The following is a 19,643-nucleotide window of genomic DNA, read 5'->3' as shown; positions in this document are numbered from 1 at the left end:
TTTGCAAAACTTTTTTTATTCGCACGCTTGCATGAGTTTTGGGGCTCCCGGAGGATGTCATCCATATAATCAAATCAACACGGCCTAACTGTAAAGTGCTACCTGGCTTTCAGTACCAAGGGCAGGTACTGCTGGGACGCAGTACAAATATGGTGGTACTATTATATTTCAATGGTGCTGAAAGTATGGCAGTACTATTACATGTCCTTGGTACTGAATGCATGGTAGTATTATTACATGTCCTTGGTACTGAATGCATGGCAGTACTATTACATGTCCTTGGTATTGAATGCATGGTAGTACTATTACATGTCCTTGGTACAGAATGCATGGTAGTACTATTACATGCCCTTAGTACTGAATGCATGGTAGTACTATTACATGTCCTTGGTACTGAATGCATGGTTGTACTATTACATGTCCTTGGTACTGAATGCATGGCAGTACTATTACATGTCCTTGGTACTAAATGCATGGCAGTACTATTACATGTCCTTGGTACTGAATGCATGGCAGTACTATTACATGTCCTTGGTACTGAATGCATGGTTGTACTATTACATGTCCTTGGTACTGAATGCATGGTAGTACTTTTACATTTCACTGGTACTGAAAGTATGGCAGCACATTGTTAACATTGAACCCAACAGCTGCAAAGGCAAATTCCTCATTTTTATTACACCAATTTATCACGTTATTGACATAACATATCAGAAAACAAATACACTTTAATAACACTTACTGGCTAGAATTTATTGCGTTTACTTTAAAATAAAATAATTGTATTTGCATTTTGGATAAGGGAAAGACCAGATATTACAATGAAGGGGAATGAATTACAATTTCGTATGTTTTGAATTTTATCATTTTATTATGATATTGTTATTAATCTTTATATAGCCTTATCAATTGTTTCATGGTCTTCGGCCATACGCCTTGATACGGAATACACCATGTTGTATTCTCTATATCACATAAGGCCCCCCTTCCCGTATTCAATAGCTAGCTACGCCGAAACCAGGGGTGCCAGAGTATACAGTGCAATTTTACGGAATACAGTACAATTTTACGGAATACAGTACAATCGTATTATTATACAGTGCAATTTTACTAGTATACAGTGCAATTTTATTAGTAAAATTGCACTGTATATGAATGCGATTGCACTGTATTCCGTAAAATTGTACTGTATACTAATACGATTGCACTGCATTCCGTAAAATTGCACTGTATTCCGTAAAATTGCACTGCATTCCGTAAAATTGCACTGTATTCCGTAAAATTGCACTGTATACTCTGGCACCCCTGGATACGTGCCCCAGACGACAGCTGACTATATTACACCTAACGACCTGTCACACTTAACCTTTGCACATCTCACTCAAGACGCGGGTCTCTAGCTACCTAGTGGGGACTTCCGTATCGTACATGACGGCAGCGAGTTCCAATCTACCATAACTCTTGTCTATAACCTTCGCCTTGTCTGGTTTACCGCTCAACAACAAATTCTCCTCGTACGCAAAAGGTGAAATGCGATACGACACGGTAGCAGCTGTATACGTCACGATACGGAAAGCGTATCCTGCGTCCCCATATACGTGATACGGCCTTAAAAGGTTTGTTGGCAGGTTAGGTATCAGGTGGGCAGTATACATAGAGAAGACCTGATTCTATACTGTAGCTATTGTATAACACTGTAATGTTATGTACTGCCAGGGTTATATATGTACAGAAAATAGAGCTTTTTAAATGTTCGCTTGTTGTAACACACTATACGTCTTGATTTTGCATGCAAATTGTTCTGAGGAAAATTACGAATACCTGCTCCCATTTTGTAGCTTTAATTTTAGATACCATTGTAACGTCATTTTTTTTTGTTTAATTTTTACTTAGTGGTCGCCACGCACGTAACACGGCCGTTAGGTCACTTCAAGGTGAACGGTGCTACCACCTGAATGGTATCACCACTCACCTGGGTTACAGGTTACCGAGTAGAACTGTAACAGCAACTCTTCTCCCTGAGTCAGAAACATCATGCACTGTTAGGACTATAGGATTATGTGTGTGGGGGGGGGGGGAATGGAGATAGAAACAATGACGAATTTCAATTGTTTTAATTCCTGCTTGTCTAGTGCTTGTGATACACCACAAGCCTTGATTTTACAAATGGTTTTGAAGAAAATTACGAATAACTGTTCTTATGCTGTACCTATTGGATATCATTTTAAAGAAAGCCATGTCAGTGTTATGTGGGAAAAACTAAACCTAGAAGGACAAAGTATAAATAAATAGCAAAGTTCTTTGATCACAACCATTTATTTTTCACGACCAAAGTTGTGATCAAAGAGCTTTGCTATTCATTCGTTTACCAACCTGATGAAATTATTTTCAAGTTTAATTTTGAGGACAAAGTTTAATTTTTCAATGCTTGTTTGAAAAGTGTTTATGACACACCAGATACCTTGATTTTGCAAACAGTTTATTTAAATATTTTTTTTACAAATAGTACTGTAGAAAATAACGGTTTTCTCTGGCTTTTCCATTTTAACAATGGGACAATTCCATGTCAATATGTGTATCAAAAATTGGAGATCTGTTGGAGGCATGTACTTCATATTGTCTAGCGGAGTTATTTATTATTATTTTTTATTTATTTATTGAGATTGTAACAATACAATACGCGTGGAACAAAGGCAGCTGTTGCTAGTGTTGTGTCCCACACATAGAACAAATACGGGACAAATACTCATTTTCACTTGAGTTAAGTGAGGAAAGTCGTGTTAAGTGCCTTTCCCAAGGGCACAAGATCGGTGACATGTCAGGACTCGAACCCAGGACCTCTTGGTTCCGAGTCGCGTTATAGCGCCTTTTGTGCAGCTTTGTGTTATTTGTTTTCAATAGTACCGGCTTAAAGCTTAGGCGAGTCATTTTAGCGGGTGGCTCTAGTGCGGTCCGCCCGTCCTTTTAATATCCTGTCTGCATACCTCACCTCTCTTACCCGTACATAAGGACACGCGAGTCAGACAAATCCATTATTCCTGAAAAAAAAACTGTTTGTTTACATACATGTGCTTTTACATATACATTATGCAAACATTGTGGGGTCGTGTGGCGTAGCGGCACTGTGGCGTAGTGCTCGACTCGGAACCAAGAGGTCCCGGGTTCGAGTCCTGACATGCCGCCGATCTTGTGCCCTTGGGAAAGGCTTGTCGTATACGTTGCTAAGTACTGCCGCAAATTCAAAATACCAGCTTTGTATTCCTGTGGTTTAGTAGCATTTTTATTTTTGGCCGGAATTTTTTTATCCGCCCGCGCGCACTAGTTTGGGGGTCTTCAGAGGATGTCATCCATTAAATTAAGTCGGTGTGGCCTAAAATACTGTCTGAATCAGTTATGTCAGTGTCTGTATTTTTCCTCGAAATCTCCTACAAAAAAAGCAGGAAATGCCATTTTAGAAGGTTCAATTTTAAAATTTTCCGGTGGTCCCTTAGTTACTACCCCCACCCCCAGAAAATCCTGGCCAATTTCATGTCTTGTGTAGACCATGTATATCACTTATAGTAATGATAAATTCAGATATTGAATTACAGCGGATGAATATAATACAGGTATCAGCCAGTCACTTGAGTATAAGGTATAAGTACAATGTATAAGAAAAATGTGATATCTAACGAAGCTAACTTTAATACTCCCGCAAAACTCTTCCTAACGAACCTTCCCTACTCTGTTTTGATTCAGGAAATCTACCTGCTGGTGACTCCCCCAAGACAGCATCAATGGAACTCCCCTATATGAAAAAAATGTCCCTTGAGTACAGACGGGTTATGACATGAGAGCCACTCTCTCGCGATTTTTATTGTGAACGGATCTTTGGTTGGTGGTCGTGTGGTTTGTGAGAAAGATGTCGACCTGTGACGGGTCCAGTCAAAATATAACGCCCGGTAAAGCAGCATTTCCAGGCGCCGGTTGTGTAACGGCCTCCCGGGAGGATGTGAGAAACTTGGGGGTCTTTTACATAGATACACGTCCAACGGCGTTGCCTGGCGACCAATCAGCCGCCTTCACCGCTGTCAACCAATCAGCAGCCTTCACCGAGACTACGTCAGAATCAGACGGTCGAACGCGCCCGGGAGACGCCGTCCCGCGCTTTTCTCCTTCGGGGGATTGTGACAAAAGCAAAAACATCACGACTTCGGGAAACACAAGGCCCGGTGAGAAAGGCCACGGCCACAATGGGATTACCGGGATTTCTGAAGCGGAAAGTGCGAGCTTATCGCAAGGTGGGAATGGAGGGAAAAAATCCCTGAGTGAAAATTCAAACGCCGTTTTGACAAACGGTAACTCTGAAGGACACTGTGTGGCCCCGTTGGATACGGCGGGAAACTGCGATTCTGCGCCAAAAAGCCCTCCCCGCCAGGCCTCAAGCCTGATTTACGTCGAGCCAAACACCGAAAGCCATTCTAGTGAGACCGGGGGAGGTTGTGAGGCCGGCGGGGAGACAGAGACATCGGAACAGTACGTCAACTCTGACGTCAACCTCAACTCCCCTCATCTTCACCACGGCTGCAATCAGGCCGTGACAAACTTCTACCATAGCAACGGTTCCCATGACAACGTTACCGGGTTGGCAACCAGCCCTCGGGGCTCGGTAAGAGACAGGAGACAGGCGTACAAGTTACAAGGCAGATCGAGCCCGAGTCCGACCGCTGATATCGAGGCCGCGGCTGGGCACGGCTCTCTCCGGGACAGCAGTGAGGTTGGACCCGAGGAGAGCTCTGACCCATCTCGGATGAAACAGGAGACTAAAACTGTCAACCCAGAAGGAAAATGCGAATATAATGCGAATAAAAACAATTCTGATAACAGCTGCTTGCAAAGAAATGAAGTGGTAAATGCTTCTGCCAAAGAGATAGATACAAAGAAACCACCTGAAACGAACGGTTTAGGACGAGGCGATCTTGATGCGAAACTAGCGGGAAACTCGACTTCTGGTACCCCGTTAGGATTAGAGCAGCCTGGGCAGCTCTGGCCACAAGACGTGCGGGAGCTCCGTAAGAAAGGAGCGTGGCATCTACGCAAGCTTCGCACAAACTCCACGGAGAGCAACAAGAGCACGCGCTCAAGGGAAAACTCGCCACACAAAAAGAACTCGGGCAGCGAAAACTGTTCGAGCTTACCAGAATTCGACATACGGGCAGGAGCCGGAAAACTTAAAGAAACTGGAGAGAATCACCTGTCTGTATCGAAACACGAAATCATTAGAGATGTGTCAATCAACAGTTGGAGCCAGGTAGTCATTCAAGAGGAGGAGGAGGAGTGTTCCCAGGATCCTTTGCTCGCCTCGTCCTTACATCCGGGGTCCGGGGTCACGCCTGCGCAGAGCCACCCGTCCTGGAGGCATGACAGTCTAGCGTCGGAGCCGTCGGACCGGCTGAAGTGGGACGACTCTCGGCACGGCAGCGCCACCTCCGAGCAGCTCTCGCTCAGGTGGGACTCCCGCCAGGAGAGCGTCGCGTCCACCGGGCCGCTCTTCAGCGGCTGGGCGGAGGACTCGACCAGTTCGCGCGGGGAGGAGACGGACGCGGTCCCGGAGCTGATCACCATGGGCCGCCGGGCGGTGAAAAGTAAACTCCTGTGGCACACCGCGCTCACCAGGCTCACACAGGAGATGCAGGTGAGTACAGCAGGCTGATGAAACTATACTGTATATAGATCAGTATTTTTATCATTTTCTGCAATTTCAGAACAAAAAAAAAACAAAAAAGACAATATTCTGGGTTAAAAAATCTGATATTGGCATTTACTGCCGTTTCTTGGCACATTTCTGTCATTATTTCATACCTTGAGCGTTTGAAATAGCCCCAAAACAAGCTACGCGAGGCGTCTCTTTATGTTTTTGTCACCAACCACAACCACGGCTACAACCAGCCTATGGTACATAACAACCATTTTCCGTTAGCGACATCGCATTTTTGCCTCAGAGATATCAATATGCTATGGGATAGTATTGATTCAGCTTACTACTTGAAAAGAATGACCAGAAAACTGACTCCAGTTTGTATTGGATTCCCCCAATGTTATATAGGTAATTGTGGAGTAACGTAGGTTTTGTTACCGTTATATTATTTGTCCATCTCGGTTTCTGTTGAACAGACCTTCCCGTTTCTGATACATGTCTTTTGGTTATTTGGTTATGGTTTCATTTTTTTTTGTTCTTTGGTGCCGTTTTGGAATTCCCCCCTGACAAGTGTTTCCCACCAACCTACAATCTACAGGCTTTCAAATCAAACGTTCACCGCCATCGCCATCTCTTGACATAGCCATCTTTCTCTCATATTTCTAGTTTCAATGCCGAGAAGTGGTCGTATAGGCCTTGCATTGAACCACTCCGTTTAAAAAATGTGTTGTAGATTACCCTACCCTACCCTAAGTCTAATCCAGGTGCCCAAACCCTAACCTAGTTCCAATGCAGTTCTTACATATTCCACAATGTATATAGTGAATACCCCGTGTATAGCTTTAAAATACTCGGTGGCGACTTCAACAAAGAATGATTCCAACCGTAAGAGACGACAACACTCATCCCCGACCAAACCTATAATTACCATCGTGGTTAAGCCGAACAAATACGTTACGGATATCCCTATCTTCGATATACACCTATAACGCACTGCTTTTCTTTCCTGAAATAATATCTATTTAATTTCTTGGTTAACGAATTCGCCCGCTTCATTTTTTTTTGCAAAAAAATGTAAAAATTCAGAATCAACTGCAAAATGCTCATATTTTGCCCTAAACAGTTGAAAACAGTTCCTTTCTTCCTAGTCGTTAGTTATTCCATCTTTCAATGCAGTGGTATCATTAAAAGTTCAGAATTCATTGTATAAATTTTGAACCAGCCTGGTGTGTTGACTTCATAGCTCCCATCGTACCATTTTGGGCCATAATAGGATGCCTAGGCCTGTTTTTATTTTTATTTTTTTGTCCCCCGTCCGCTCCATTATTTTTCTAGAAAAATCCGTTAACCAAGAAATTAAATTGGTGTGGCCTAAGGCCATGTTTATTTGATTATACGAATGACATCCACGCGCGTATGAATTTTCGTCCGTCCCCCCCCCAAAAAAATAACTGTAACTCGTACAAACCAGCCGCAAAGATATGCCATAAATTGCAAAAAGATATTGGAAACGATACTAATGTTGTAGAATGACAAAAATAAATTCCAATTCCAAAAGAAGAGAATGTGAAGAAAGAAAATGAAGAGTCTATTATTCGCCATACCATACTCTGTGTGTTTCGTCATTTGTTAATCTTCATGACAACGTATATTTTACGAAGGCATATTCATGTTTACCGATGGAAAACATTTTGTTTTTACTCAGTTTTTCCTCTTCTGTTCCAAACACTAACCTCTGACCTGACCAATGACATGATTTGTTGACGTCTGTCACCATGGTGACTGGTGTTGGGCTACAAAATGTTGCAATTTCATGGTCTGCTCTGCTCCTGTCACCATATACTTGTAGTGAAGGTGTTTGAGTAAAACTTAACAGGGCAGACCATGTCCGAATGTAAACATTATCCATTTGCTTTGCAGATGTTACTAGTACTTCTCTATTTTTTTCCAATTTTTTTTTATTCCCACGCTCCCATCATTTTTGGGTTTCAAAGAGGATGTCATCTATACGATTAAATCAGCATGGTCTTTTCCTGCAGACAGACAGTTTGTGTATGGTGCACATGAAACAAAGGGAATGCCCTGAGGAAAAGTATCCAGACGACGGTCTTGAGTTTATGGCTTTTGTGAGATTTTTTGCGTGGGTGGCGCATATTTCACTTGTTGAGGATTTCACCTGAACAGTACACAATTCGTCTGCAAATGTCACGGATGTTTTAGTTGTTGTTTTTTTCCTACAAAACCACTTAGGAAAAAGATTTCACCTCTGGTCTCTCAGTCACTGACGAAAGCTAGTGGATACTAACTGAAACGTCTGACCGTTTCCAAAATCATACCCAGTTGCTTGAGTAACTGCTTTTTGGCGTATCGTATTACCTAGATGTCTAACCTTCATTGACGCACTTAGGAAAAGATTACGGTATTTTTACTTTTTATGGTAGTCTCCAAAAGACCCTTCTCTGCGCTGTTATTAAAAAAAAGGAGAAATTAATTTATTTCAAACTCGTACCACAAGAGAAATTGCAACGGAATACGCAGATACTATTACATAAAGGTAATATAAATCACATTTTAAAGTATCCATTCTATAGATACATACTCTTGAAGTGCACAGAAACCTTGCGACGGTGCACCACAAAATATGTATCCCTTGATACGTCGATGAAGGTTAGACATCCAGGTAATACGATACGCCAAAAAGCAGTTACTCAAGCAACTGGATATGATTTTGGAAACGGTCAGACGTTTCAGCTAGTATCCACTAGCTTTCGTCAGTGACTGAGAGACCACTTCCAAAAAATGTCTTCACTTCATTTGCATGTCAATGAATATTTTGTGCTTATAAACCTGTATTTCTCCTTTGGTAACTGATGAAAGCTAATGCATACTAGCTGAAACGCCTGACCGTTTCCATAATCATATCCAGTTGCTTCAGTAACTGCTTTTTGTATCCCTTGTTTGACTACTGCACTAAAGAATTGTTCAAACCGTGAATTTCAAATACTCTGAAAAGCTCCCTTTCCCACAAAAACAACACCATCGCTAAAATAATTGAATGTACAGTATTTTCGCAACCCGCCGAAAGGTCTGGTGGTGACTAGACACTTCTATAGATGGCAAGACCAGATGTGCCCTGTTCTTTAATGCTTTTCTTGCACGCCATTTAATGTAGTCACTACCACATGCTTTGCCTTTTACCTTATGTAAAAGCACACACAAAGCTAAGGCTGAAGAAACAGTGATAGTGCTAGCTAGAGAGGAACATATGAAATATTGTATTTTAGTGGACAGGAGATTTTGTCCCATTTGAGTCTATCTGCATCTGTTTTCTAAGTCTTTTTTTCGCTCATTAGGCCAAACCGTCTTAATTTTATGGATGACATCCACGCGCGCATTGAAAAAGAAAGATCACATCTGGCCTGGCTCTAGACCTGGGTAGTCCATGGTAGTTAGCGACAATACGGAGCCGGTGGTAATTCTGGAGGATGGCATTGATGGCACTAAAGCTCCACGACTCAAGAACTCAGTACATACGTACAGCTACTAGTGCCGTTTCATAAATTCCGCAAAAAGCCAGCATATGCCGGCTTGTCGTATACGTCGACGTCGCTATGTACTGCTAGAAATTCACAATACCAGCTTTGTATTCCTGTGGTTTGGTAGCATTTTTATTTTTGGCCGGAATTTTGTTTTATTCGCCCGCTCGCACTAGTTTGGGGGTCTTCAGAGGATGTCATCCATAAAATTGCCTTATATTGTAAGAACAACGAGCATACAGCAATATACAGCATGAAACAGGCAATGCTTTTGTCTCATTGTCGTTTCTAAATGAATCAGGCTTGTTGTGCCACGGACCGTGCTTTATCCAGAACCATTTTCAGGCATGGTTCTGGATGGTCCAAGCGCATCCAGAACGTACCGTGCCTGGAAGCAAATCTACGTTCTTGGATATACGCGACGACTATCCAGAACCGTGCCTGATCCTAACCTGAACCCATTCAGGTATAGAACTGGATAGGCACAGTTCTGGATACGATAGGGATCGGGAACGTTTGTCCAAAATAGCAACATTTGTAGCACGTATACCAGCAACGTCAATACTAGGTCAACATGCCATATATTTACCTATATATTTCAGTCACCCACTTGGCACTTACAACGATATATAACTTCTTACGCCCAATGTTGTTTCTGCGCTAATGAACAAAAGAAGCGAGCAAATATAATAAACCACACGCCAAATGGACGCCAGTTTTTTTGTTGCATTTGTCCTCTTTCCATCCTTTGTTTTCTGCGAACGGAATTTGGCAATAAAGTTGTAACTTCGCCACTTTTCGCCGGATCTGCCTAAATTTTATTGAAATCGGTCTCCCGGCAATGTTCGATCATGACTAGCATGTCGCGACATACCTGCTAGAGAGGGCATTGTACAAGAGCCTCCACAATTAATATTTGTTCAGTAATACTCTGCTGTAAGTACCTTATTGGCGTCACACGTTCGTTATTTGTGCGTGTTTGGGTTGGGAGTGGTGAACTGGCTGACCTGGCTGCCCGATGTTGACGTTTTCGTAGCCTCTCTTCGCAAGAGAGAACGTTTCCCAAGGCTTAGTGCCAATATCGCTGTGACGAACAGTTTTGCAGTGACGTCGATGTTTGAAGTGGCGTCGAATGGCCGAGTAGCTAGGCTAGCAAAATTGAGGGGTTATGGGTTCGATTCCTGGCTCCCGACTTCGGTTGGTGAGATAAAAGGCGGTTGAAGGAGAGGGATGGGCTCCGCCTTCCAATACCGTGCCCATACCGCCTCCAAAAGCTCTCTCTCTCTATATGGTAACGATTACCAATAGCCTAATATAAGGTCATTGTGTTGTACCAGACGTCTGTCACCATGGCAACTGGAACTGTAGCAGACACCATGTTGTGTTGGATTACATTATGTAGCAAGTGGCAGGATATAGTTGGGGGAGCTGGTCACCATGTATATGAATGTATGAATGTTTTTGAGTAAAAATAAACTGCAATTTGTTGGGCTAGACCGTGTGAATGTACCCATTACGATTTTATTTGCACATTTTCATATTGATCAATGAATAAAAAAATGAAAGAAAAGGATATACAGACATTATGTAGCAAGCGATAGGAGTTAGTCACCATGAATATGAAGGTGTTTGAGTAAAAATAAACAGAGCAGTGGTTTGTTGGGCTAGACCATGTGATGGTAAACATTACGATTTTGTTTGCTGTGTCTTTCATGTTGATCAATGAATAAAGAAATAAAAGAGAATGAAATAGAGACATTGATTTTATCGCTACAGAAAGATGGAACGGTGGTTTCGCCAAGCAAGAAGATTTCAGTCAGCGGTGAATACATACAGGTAGGTCTGCTGTTATTTCACTACTGTAATTCCAGGAAAATGACCTAATTGGCTAATAAGGCTGAATGAAACGTATTAATTTCAGGAAATCAATGTAATTTTCCTGGGATTCATAGTTGTCATACAGCCCTATGTTGGCCTAATAGGGCTGTATGAAAACTATCAATTCCAGGAAAATTAAACATGATAAGGCTATGTGAAACGATCAATTCCAGGAAATCAACAAAGCCAAGGTTGACCTGATAGGGATTTACGGAAATGACTAGTTCCAGGAAAATGACCTTATAAGGCTGTATACGTATAAAACGATTGATTCCAGGAAATCAACAAGAAGATCTCCACCTGCACCACCAGCTTCCCGGCAACAAAGGTTCATCCCGATGTCGAGAGCTCGGAAGGAGGGAACGAGGGAAGAGCTGGTGAAAAAGACGGCGTCGCCAACCCGCCAAATTTCTTCAACCACGTCGGCTACATCTACCGCGGAGTCATCATACCGACACTAAACAACGCCTTCAACTCAGAAGAGCTAGAGACTCTCTACCAGCACTACTTTCTCAGGCAGCGCCAAAAATCGCTAATTTTCCTAAACTTTATCGACATTGTCAACTTTATCGTTACATTCCTGTTTTACGCCGTCTTTATAAAAGACAGGTTCACCCTAGCCAAGCAGATTCTGTTTCCCATTTTTGTTCTGTGCGAGATTATCGTCTGCGCGCTGGTGAAGTGGAGGAAGGGCTTCGCGCGAGGATACATGCGGTACGCCGGCCTGTTCACCTGGCTGATGCTGACCTTGGAGGCCGTGTTACTCCAGGTGGACACAGGCGGTAGCCGTCCGCCGACCTTCCAGGACGGGCTGTGGCAGGGCCTGTTCACGGTGTTGGTGACGTACACGATGGTCCCCTTCCCCCTGGGGTGGGCCATTCCGGCAGGGGGGATGACTTCGCTGCTACACCTGGTCTGCCAGGCGTCCTTGGTCAAGGCAGCGTCGCCGGGAACTTTTGCAAGACAGGTAAGCCCAAAGTCTTCATTTTGACATAATAAGGCTGTGAAAACGATGAATTTACGGAAAATGACCTAATAAGGCTGTGTGAAAACGAAGAATTCCTGGAAAATGACCTAATAAGGCTGTGTGAAAACGATGAATTCCTGGAAAATGACCTAATAAGGCTGTCACGGGGGGGGGGGTTGCGGTACCGACTTCTGACGAACTTTGACCCAGTGCTGACGTCACACGTGCGGAAAAATCACATGACTACATCACTTGGGTCAAATAGCTCAGAAGGAGACTGGAAGATTCCGTCGAAAATTCCAGGGAGTCAAATTCTTATGGTTTGAATAACATTTTATTTCTCATTATGTAATTGACCAACCTCGTGTTAAGATATATGCATGCGCAGTACAGTATTATGGAGTCTTTGCTACATCGATGAAGGTTAGACATCTAGGCACATGTACTTAATATATTTAACAGAAAAGCAACGAGTGGATGGATGGATGGATGGATGGATGGATAAATGAATGAATGAATGAATGAATGAATGAATGAATGAATGAAAAAAGACGTTATGATGATAAGAATAACTCAATAGTTACGTCAGACATTGCAAAGACTCTATCAATGGGTGGTTGTCGAAAGTACTTCAACGTTGTTGTTTTTTTTTTCATAAAAAAGTCCAACCTTTGTGCCTTGAAAAACTGCACCCTCTTATTAAACTCTCCGAATATTCTAAAGAGAATCTTTCAGAGTAGCGAACCGGAGATAGTTAGGGTGGATACAAGGCGAGAAATTACGTGTTTCTGACAAAGACAAGACGCCCTTTGATAGCGTCGGCCCAAGTCCTCTCTATGGCTGTCCAATTTCAAGAGGATCTGCTGGTTTTTGTTGAGTTCACGTGGAGTGCTGTGGTGTGAATGGAGATACTTCAGATACGAGTATTACGTGGCGCTGCTAATGGCCCAGTCGCTCACTAACGACGTAAACAAGATCCAAGATCCTGCCTAATGCTGGTGTCCCTTTGTTCTTTCTCTTTAATCATGTGGTAGCGATTTTTGGATTGACTAGCTTTCTTCTTAGCTACACGTACACCCCTAACTGTTAGCCTCCGTGACAGGCTTATAGAACTGGGGGTTTGGTGGTATTCGGCTGTTTTCTGATTAGCCCAGTTCTAAGAACGGGGGTAATTCAACCAGGCCGGCCATGTTGTCTATATACCATCAGACAATAGCACATAAAAGCTCACAAAGACCCTGAAGACCCCCCCAAAACCCCCAGTTTTTGGCATGCTGTGGAGGCTACCTGACTGTAAGATCTAGAAAAGCCAGGCGGTTGGAAAATGTGACGATCTTCCACCTAAACATTTGCTTCAGCTTGGAGATCAGCTAAAAAAAAAAAGCGGATTTGCGGAAATTTTAACCACAGTAATGAAAATTAACGAAAAATCTTTATTTTCGTTACGCAACAAAGTAGAGTAAGCGACTTTCGTAAGGTCTTCTCACTTCTACCATTGTAAGGTCTAAACATTCTTTCATATATTTCCCTATTTGTACACAATAACTACAATTATTCAGTGAATGATAATAGTTCAAAACTTGGCTTGATGACGCCCATGTATATATTCAACATTTGTAGGGGTAAATTAATTTCAAAATGCATATTTCGTAGCTTTTCTTTGCTATTTTCTGTCCAAAAATGTGAATTTTGCGCGTGTCCTTGCGTCATTATACAAGAAGCGAAAGGTCTAAGATTTGGTATGGGATTTGTAATGTCGAAGTTGAAATGTATTCCATGTTTGCAAAATCTGTACAATAAGCTTGGTTTACTTTGTTTTTGTAATATCACGCTGTATGATTCCATGGTTCACTTCTAACCTTTTCCTGCTTTTCCACTTTACTTAAGTCCCAGCGAACCGTAATCCCTCGGACTTTGGCGGCATTTTGTAACCATGGTAACTGGCCTAAGGTACTGCCGTTTGACGTCACAGAAAGTGGGGCTTCTAACCAAATATGGCGGGAAACAGGTGTACATAAAATTGGTTGATGGTCGGGAGATATTTTCGTTTTATTTGCACAGGAAACAATTTTCTCATTATTGTCTACCGTTTTATTTATTTATTTCATCTTATAAACACCTGGGTGGCCTCTTCAACAGTAAATTGTTGATTTCCAAGAGGGCCCAGGGACACATTACATAAACATAAAGCAATTTGTATAAAAGTAAATTATACAATCAAGCAACATAGCTGAGAAAAATTAACAGAGATCAGTATAACTGAAAATCAGTATAACTGAAATGTCAACAAATGATACAACATATATAAATGGCTGAACAGAAATATACAAACCAAAATGTCAAAATCATAATCATGATCCACGCCACATTAACGAGATACAAATTTAGAACATATTTTTCTTGAGGCTACAATGTTATTAACAGTCTGATATCTACCTAAAGTATGTAATACTCTCATAAAACAAGTATGAGATACAAAAGAGAGGAGACAAGAAAAGGCTTTGATTTAATGTTTTGTTTATTGCTTTGATGCATTGATATGTGATGTTGGCTGTGTATATGTGATGTTCCCACTGAATCAAAAGCATCTGTACAATGATTGAGTCAAAATTTTGAAATGTAGGAACCTTGTTTTTTCGGCCTTGTTTTTTTCGCTCGCTCGCATTAGATTTGGAGTCTGCGGAGGATGTCATCCATATAATTTACGTGCTGTGGCCTTAGTAAGATATCTGGAGCTGCATACTAGTAGTTCGCATTATTCAACCTGTTACGACCGTTTACGCCCTGTGGGGTTTTAAAATGTACAGAGGCTAAATGACTAAAAGAGCTTTGATTCAGGCAGTCAGAACCAGTTTTGCCCGGTATGTGGGCTTCGTCAAGTGTACGAAGATTGTAATGGCTGTAAAAGGTTCTAAACGGGAGCAATGGGCCTCCAGATGTCTTACTGAGGGACGACTGCTGCGTGATAGATGTCGGTTGGCTTAAGGAATGAGTCCACTCTACTTTAAGATGCCCGAAGAGTGTTTCCCTCGATATCTCAGTTTAGGCCCCCTTTCCACAACGAATTCCATAGATAAGGGACGTTTCGTGTGTTTTCTTGTCTTTTAATCATACTCTTATATCCTGCATCGAGGCCCGTTTTCGAACTTGACCTTGGCCTCCAGAATGGTAGCTTGCCTACCAAAAATCATTAACATCTTTTTAAATATACTCAAGTTATTTTGCTAACAAGGCACAAACACAAAAGGTCCACTGCAGTGACGTACGGACCCCCCCCTCCTACGAAGCCCAAACGTGCACTTAACGTCGGTCTTAACAGCGGTAATCTTCCTGCCAAAAATCATGGACGTCGAATCATGCCTTCAGAAGTTATTCCGCTAAATCCGCAGTCACCCACAATACGGCGAGACAATTTCATAGTCTTCCTGACGAAGACAATCAAGGCTCAAACAAATCAAAATTTGGTGGTCTTACGGTCACAATGTGATCGCCGCCATATATATAGTTAAAACAGGGCCTGTGAAGATGTCACGTATGGGTCCACGTGATACGGAGCGTAAGCAACTCGATACAGGAAAGCACATCTATTAAAAGGCTAACCTTAAGTGGGGTATTATGTCCGAGAGGATCTGCCAACCGTGTATATCCAGAAGATGCATTAGACGTTGTTTGTACACGCTTATGCAGCGTGCTTATAAGCTTTTTATGTTGTAGGCGGAAGATGTTTATTTGTTCGCAAGGATACTTGGGAGTAGTCACAAAGGTTTTTGACCGTTCCACATGCAAACACACGTGCACATGGTGCTGATAAAGATGAAAGGACAAAGGACTAGTGTACGGTATGATTTTTGGTTGTAATTGGAAGAAACATGAGTGAAATGTGAGTGTGTATCGTACAACAGACTAGGAAGGGGTAAACACAAATGTTTTGGACAGCTCCATGAGCGCAAATGCTACTAATAACTACAAAGAATTCACAAGAATTCACGTCGATAGCGCCTCGATCCCAAACAACCTCCGGAGGTAGTTTCGAACCAGTTTCACCGGATCACGATTTGCCTCTGAACGCAATGTTATTAAACGCAATGTTATTCCAATGTGACTTCACCGGGTTACTTTACATATTGACCCGGTCATAGATTGCGGGGTGATATTTCGTCGATGACTTCTGACATTGATAACACGCTACCTTGCGTGTTTTTATCAAACAACAATGAATGCAGTTTAGAAGAATCGTTCTCGGACACGGTTTGAAAGCAACGTGTGGCACGTGGACCAGATGTGAGGAATGCGATTTACCCGAATCGCGGTTCAGGCGCTTCCGTGTGAACAAGGCCTTAGACAGAAGTCGTGAGCCACATGTAGGCGTTTGTACCACAGACTACGTAGGACTTCACAAGTGGTTTTTGACAGTTACACGTGCTCAAATACTGCTAGAAATGAAAATAATTCAAAAGAAAAGACATACTGCGTGATCCTTGGTTAGCTGTCCGTCAGTTTCAACCATCCGTGGGTGTATTGTACAGAAGACTCAAGTGCTTGTTACTTGTTGCTATGGACTCAAGTCTTGTTGCTATGGATGAATAAAAAGACGGAAAGGAAAAATACACACGTGCTTTTGACAGATACACGTGCTTAAATGTTGCTACGGATGAAATAAAAAGACGGAAAAGAAAGATACACGAGTGTTTTTGACAGTTACACGTCCTTAAATGTTGCTATGGATGAAATAAAAAGACGGAAAAGAAAGATACACGAGTGTTTTTGACAGTTATACGTCCTTAAATGTTGCTATGGATGAAATAAAAAGGAGGAAAAGAAAGATACACGAGTGTTTTTAACAGTTACACGTGCTCAAATGTTGTCTCACACAGATAAAAGAAAGGAGAAAGAATAACACAAAAGCCCCTCTCTTAAATAACGTTAGCATTATGTACGATCTGGCAACCTTAAAGGATGCATCAGATCTAGATGTTTGACCAAGACCTCGTTGTTGGTACAAGCCTTTAAGTGTTTAATTTTTTTTTTACTCTAATCAGAAGATACATATTGTATACCGTAAACTAAGTCTAAGTATAAAAAAAACCAACAGAAAAATCCTCCCATAAGCTAATAAAACAAATAGGGCCAAGCTATTTTTGTGAAGTTCTGAAGAAGGATGCGTTTTACGTTTCTTCCGTACGTGGTTAATCCTCCCAGGCTTAGTCTCCGTTCGGTCTCATGGATCACTTGGATTCTAAAGCCAGCAAATGTGTGTGATCTCACACTGAATAGACGTCAGAGGCAGCAACACGAGCTTTTGTAAATTTACAAAAAGATTGAAATAGTGTTCCCAAAGAGAAAAAACATACAAAGGCACTCAAAGGAAAACCACGCTTTGCTTTAAAGTCAAGTATTCAATCCATAATAGTCTCTGTTAATAAAAGGTTTGAATTATATTAATAGAGAGGAAAATTGATTTCGAATTATGAAGCAGGTTTAACTGTAATTTCCAACACAACAAATTGGACTCGCTCAAATTTTCGACTGTACAACTCCAGTCTTTGTCAAGGAATGAGCAATCCACCGCTTCCGTGACGTCACGCAGATAACACACGTGACTCCGTGAGCAGTGGATCATAGGTTACAGAAAGTCTGTGGCGCCCCCCGTCTATGTTTAGGGATAGTTGTAATGCCCTGATGTAGATTTCGAATTCTTCGTCACTACTTTGTATGGGCTGTTTTGAATGATCGGGGATATGCAGGAAAATAATAGCGGTAGACCGTTTTACAGAAAACTTAATATTCGTTCATAGCGGTATTGCTTTCTTCGTTTTGCCATTTGAACATTTGTGTGTGCCGTCACCATGTCTTGTCTTTAAATGTTGGAATTTAAAAAAATGGAGGTATGAGATCTTGGACTTCTTGTTGCCCCCGCAGCTGGTAGCGAACCTGTTGCTGTACGTGTGCGTGAACCTAGCGGGCCTCTACACCAACTACCTGACCGACCGCGCGCAGAGACTCGCCTTCCTGGAGACGCGGAGGTGCATCGAGTGCCGGGTCAAGATCGAGAAGGAGAACCAGAGACAGGTTAGACTCAGAGGTACCCTGGGTGCCAAACTAGTATCGGGCCTTTAGCCGTTTTCCTTCGGCAGCCAAGAGCCCTTCGCCCGCCTATCTAAATTAGCGCCACGGAGGAGTTGCGCCCAGGAGAATTTGTCAGGCCCTAGTTCTAGGGTAACTCAGAGGACGGTCAGCACGCGTATCCCACAATGCATTGCGGTTTCCGAACATATATACGGTTGACCGGAAGTTCCATGATCAGTTGAACGCATGGTAGCACAGGAGCAGGATCGGAGCTGTGTCGCTCCCGTCTATATCTGCGAGCCATTGTATTTTATATTCAAAATATATAACATTCAAGATCGTTAGTGTTATTAATTAACCTTCGTCTGTCGCATGTCTTCCTTGTTACATCGATTGGGGTGCTGAGACAGGCTTTTGGTATGGTAGCGGACTGGCGTAACCGATCATGGGTTAGACTGGTCTCCACCAGACTTATGAATTAATGTGAATGTTTTTCCTAATGGTAACGTTATATCATGAGATATTGGCATTTAGTTTCCTATCCTGTGCGTTGTCGTTCTAGAAACTGAGAACTTCTATGCCACCCGACAAAACCACACTGAGAAGCCAAAAAGCTTGCCATATAGAGCCTGGAGCAAGACAGTTTTACAGCATCCCCTAGCTCTTTCCTCGTACTGCATGATCTGCGACTTATCATGACTGAACTTTCCCCCTGCCGACAGGAGAGACTTCTGCTGTCCATCCTGCCACGGTTCGTTGCCTTGGAGATGATCAACGATCTGTCCAATGAGGTGGAAGATGAGGAGGTGCAGCACCAACAGTTCAGGACAGTCTACATCCACAGATACGAGAACGTCAGGTACTACTGATGGGAAGGTTTTAGGTTTAGGTTTAGGTTTATGTTTTAGGTTTTAGGTTTTAGGAATCAGTTAGAAATTCACAATAATGAGTAAAACAGGAAAATTGCAACAATTCTAAATGCCTCATGTAGGGTGAAAGTCTTTGATTTGTAGTCTCATTTACGTAATTATTATGCTTAATATCCATCAACTCCACATGTGTACCATGTGTATTATTTCATTGTTGTGATTTGTCTTGATTATTATGTGATACCCTGAATTAATTCAGCCGTATAAAGGCTGCGACTGCTCGGGTACTGTTTGGACAATAAAAAACATTTATTGTAACAAACCCCTTGGCTCAGGTATATTTATTTTATCCCATTTGTAACGGTGAGTCCAACGTTTACATCTTTTGGCCAAACAGCTACGTTACTGTTTTTTTATACCGCCATTTTGAATTCACCTGATACATATGGTTCTATTTCCCAGCATCCTGTTCGCGGACATCCGGGGCTTTACGGACTGGTCGGCACGGTCCACTGCGCAGGAGGTGGTGAAGACGCTGAACGAGCTTTTCGCGCGGTTTGACAAACTAGCAAAGGTAACTTTCTTAGAGAGAGACACAAGGTCATGACTTTTTCCTTCCATCTGGGTCTGTCTTTGCCCACCTATTTACT

The 19,643-nt window shown here is 42.3% G+C and overlaps 1 protein-coding gene across 1 annotated transcript in view; it reads left to right on the top strand.

Moving 5' to 3' along the window:
* Positions 1-19,643, top strand: part of LOC109476272 (adenylate cyclase type 8-like) — a 46,645-nt gene that overhangs the window by 10,702 nt on the left and 16,300 nt on the right. Inside the window, exons 3-8 of the mRNA XM_019777159.1 lie at positions 3,739-5,674; positions 10,990-11,049; positions 11,369-12,058; positions 17,978-18,127; positions 18,847-18,983; positions 19,456-19,567. Of these exons, the coding sequence (XP_019632718.1) occupies positions 3,902-5,674; positions 10,990-11,049; positions 11,369-12,058; positions 17,978-18,127; positions 18,847-18,983; positions 19,456-19,567 (2,922 nt within the window). The 5' untranslated portion in view covers positions 3,739-3,901. The remainder of the gene's footprint in view (positions 1-3,738; positions 5,675-10,989; positions 11,050-11,368; positions 12,059-17,977; positions 18,128-18,846; positions 18,984-19,455; positions 19,568-19,643) is intronic.

Source organism: Branchiostoma belcheri, unplaced genomic scaffold (assembly GCF_001625305.1).
Source record: "Branchiostoma belcheri isolate BF01 breed outbred unplaced genomic scaffold, Haploidv18h27 scaffold37, whole genome shotgun sequence".
Taxonomy (NCBI): Eukaryota; Metazoa; Chordata; class Leptocardii; order Amphioxiformes; family Branchiostomatidae; genus Branchiostoma; species Branchiostoma belcheri.
Note: the sequence above shows the minus strand (reverse complement) of the source record. Positions and strands in the feature narration are given on the sequence as shown.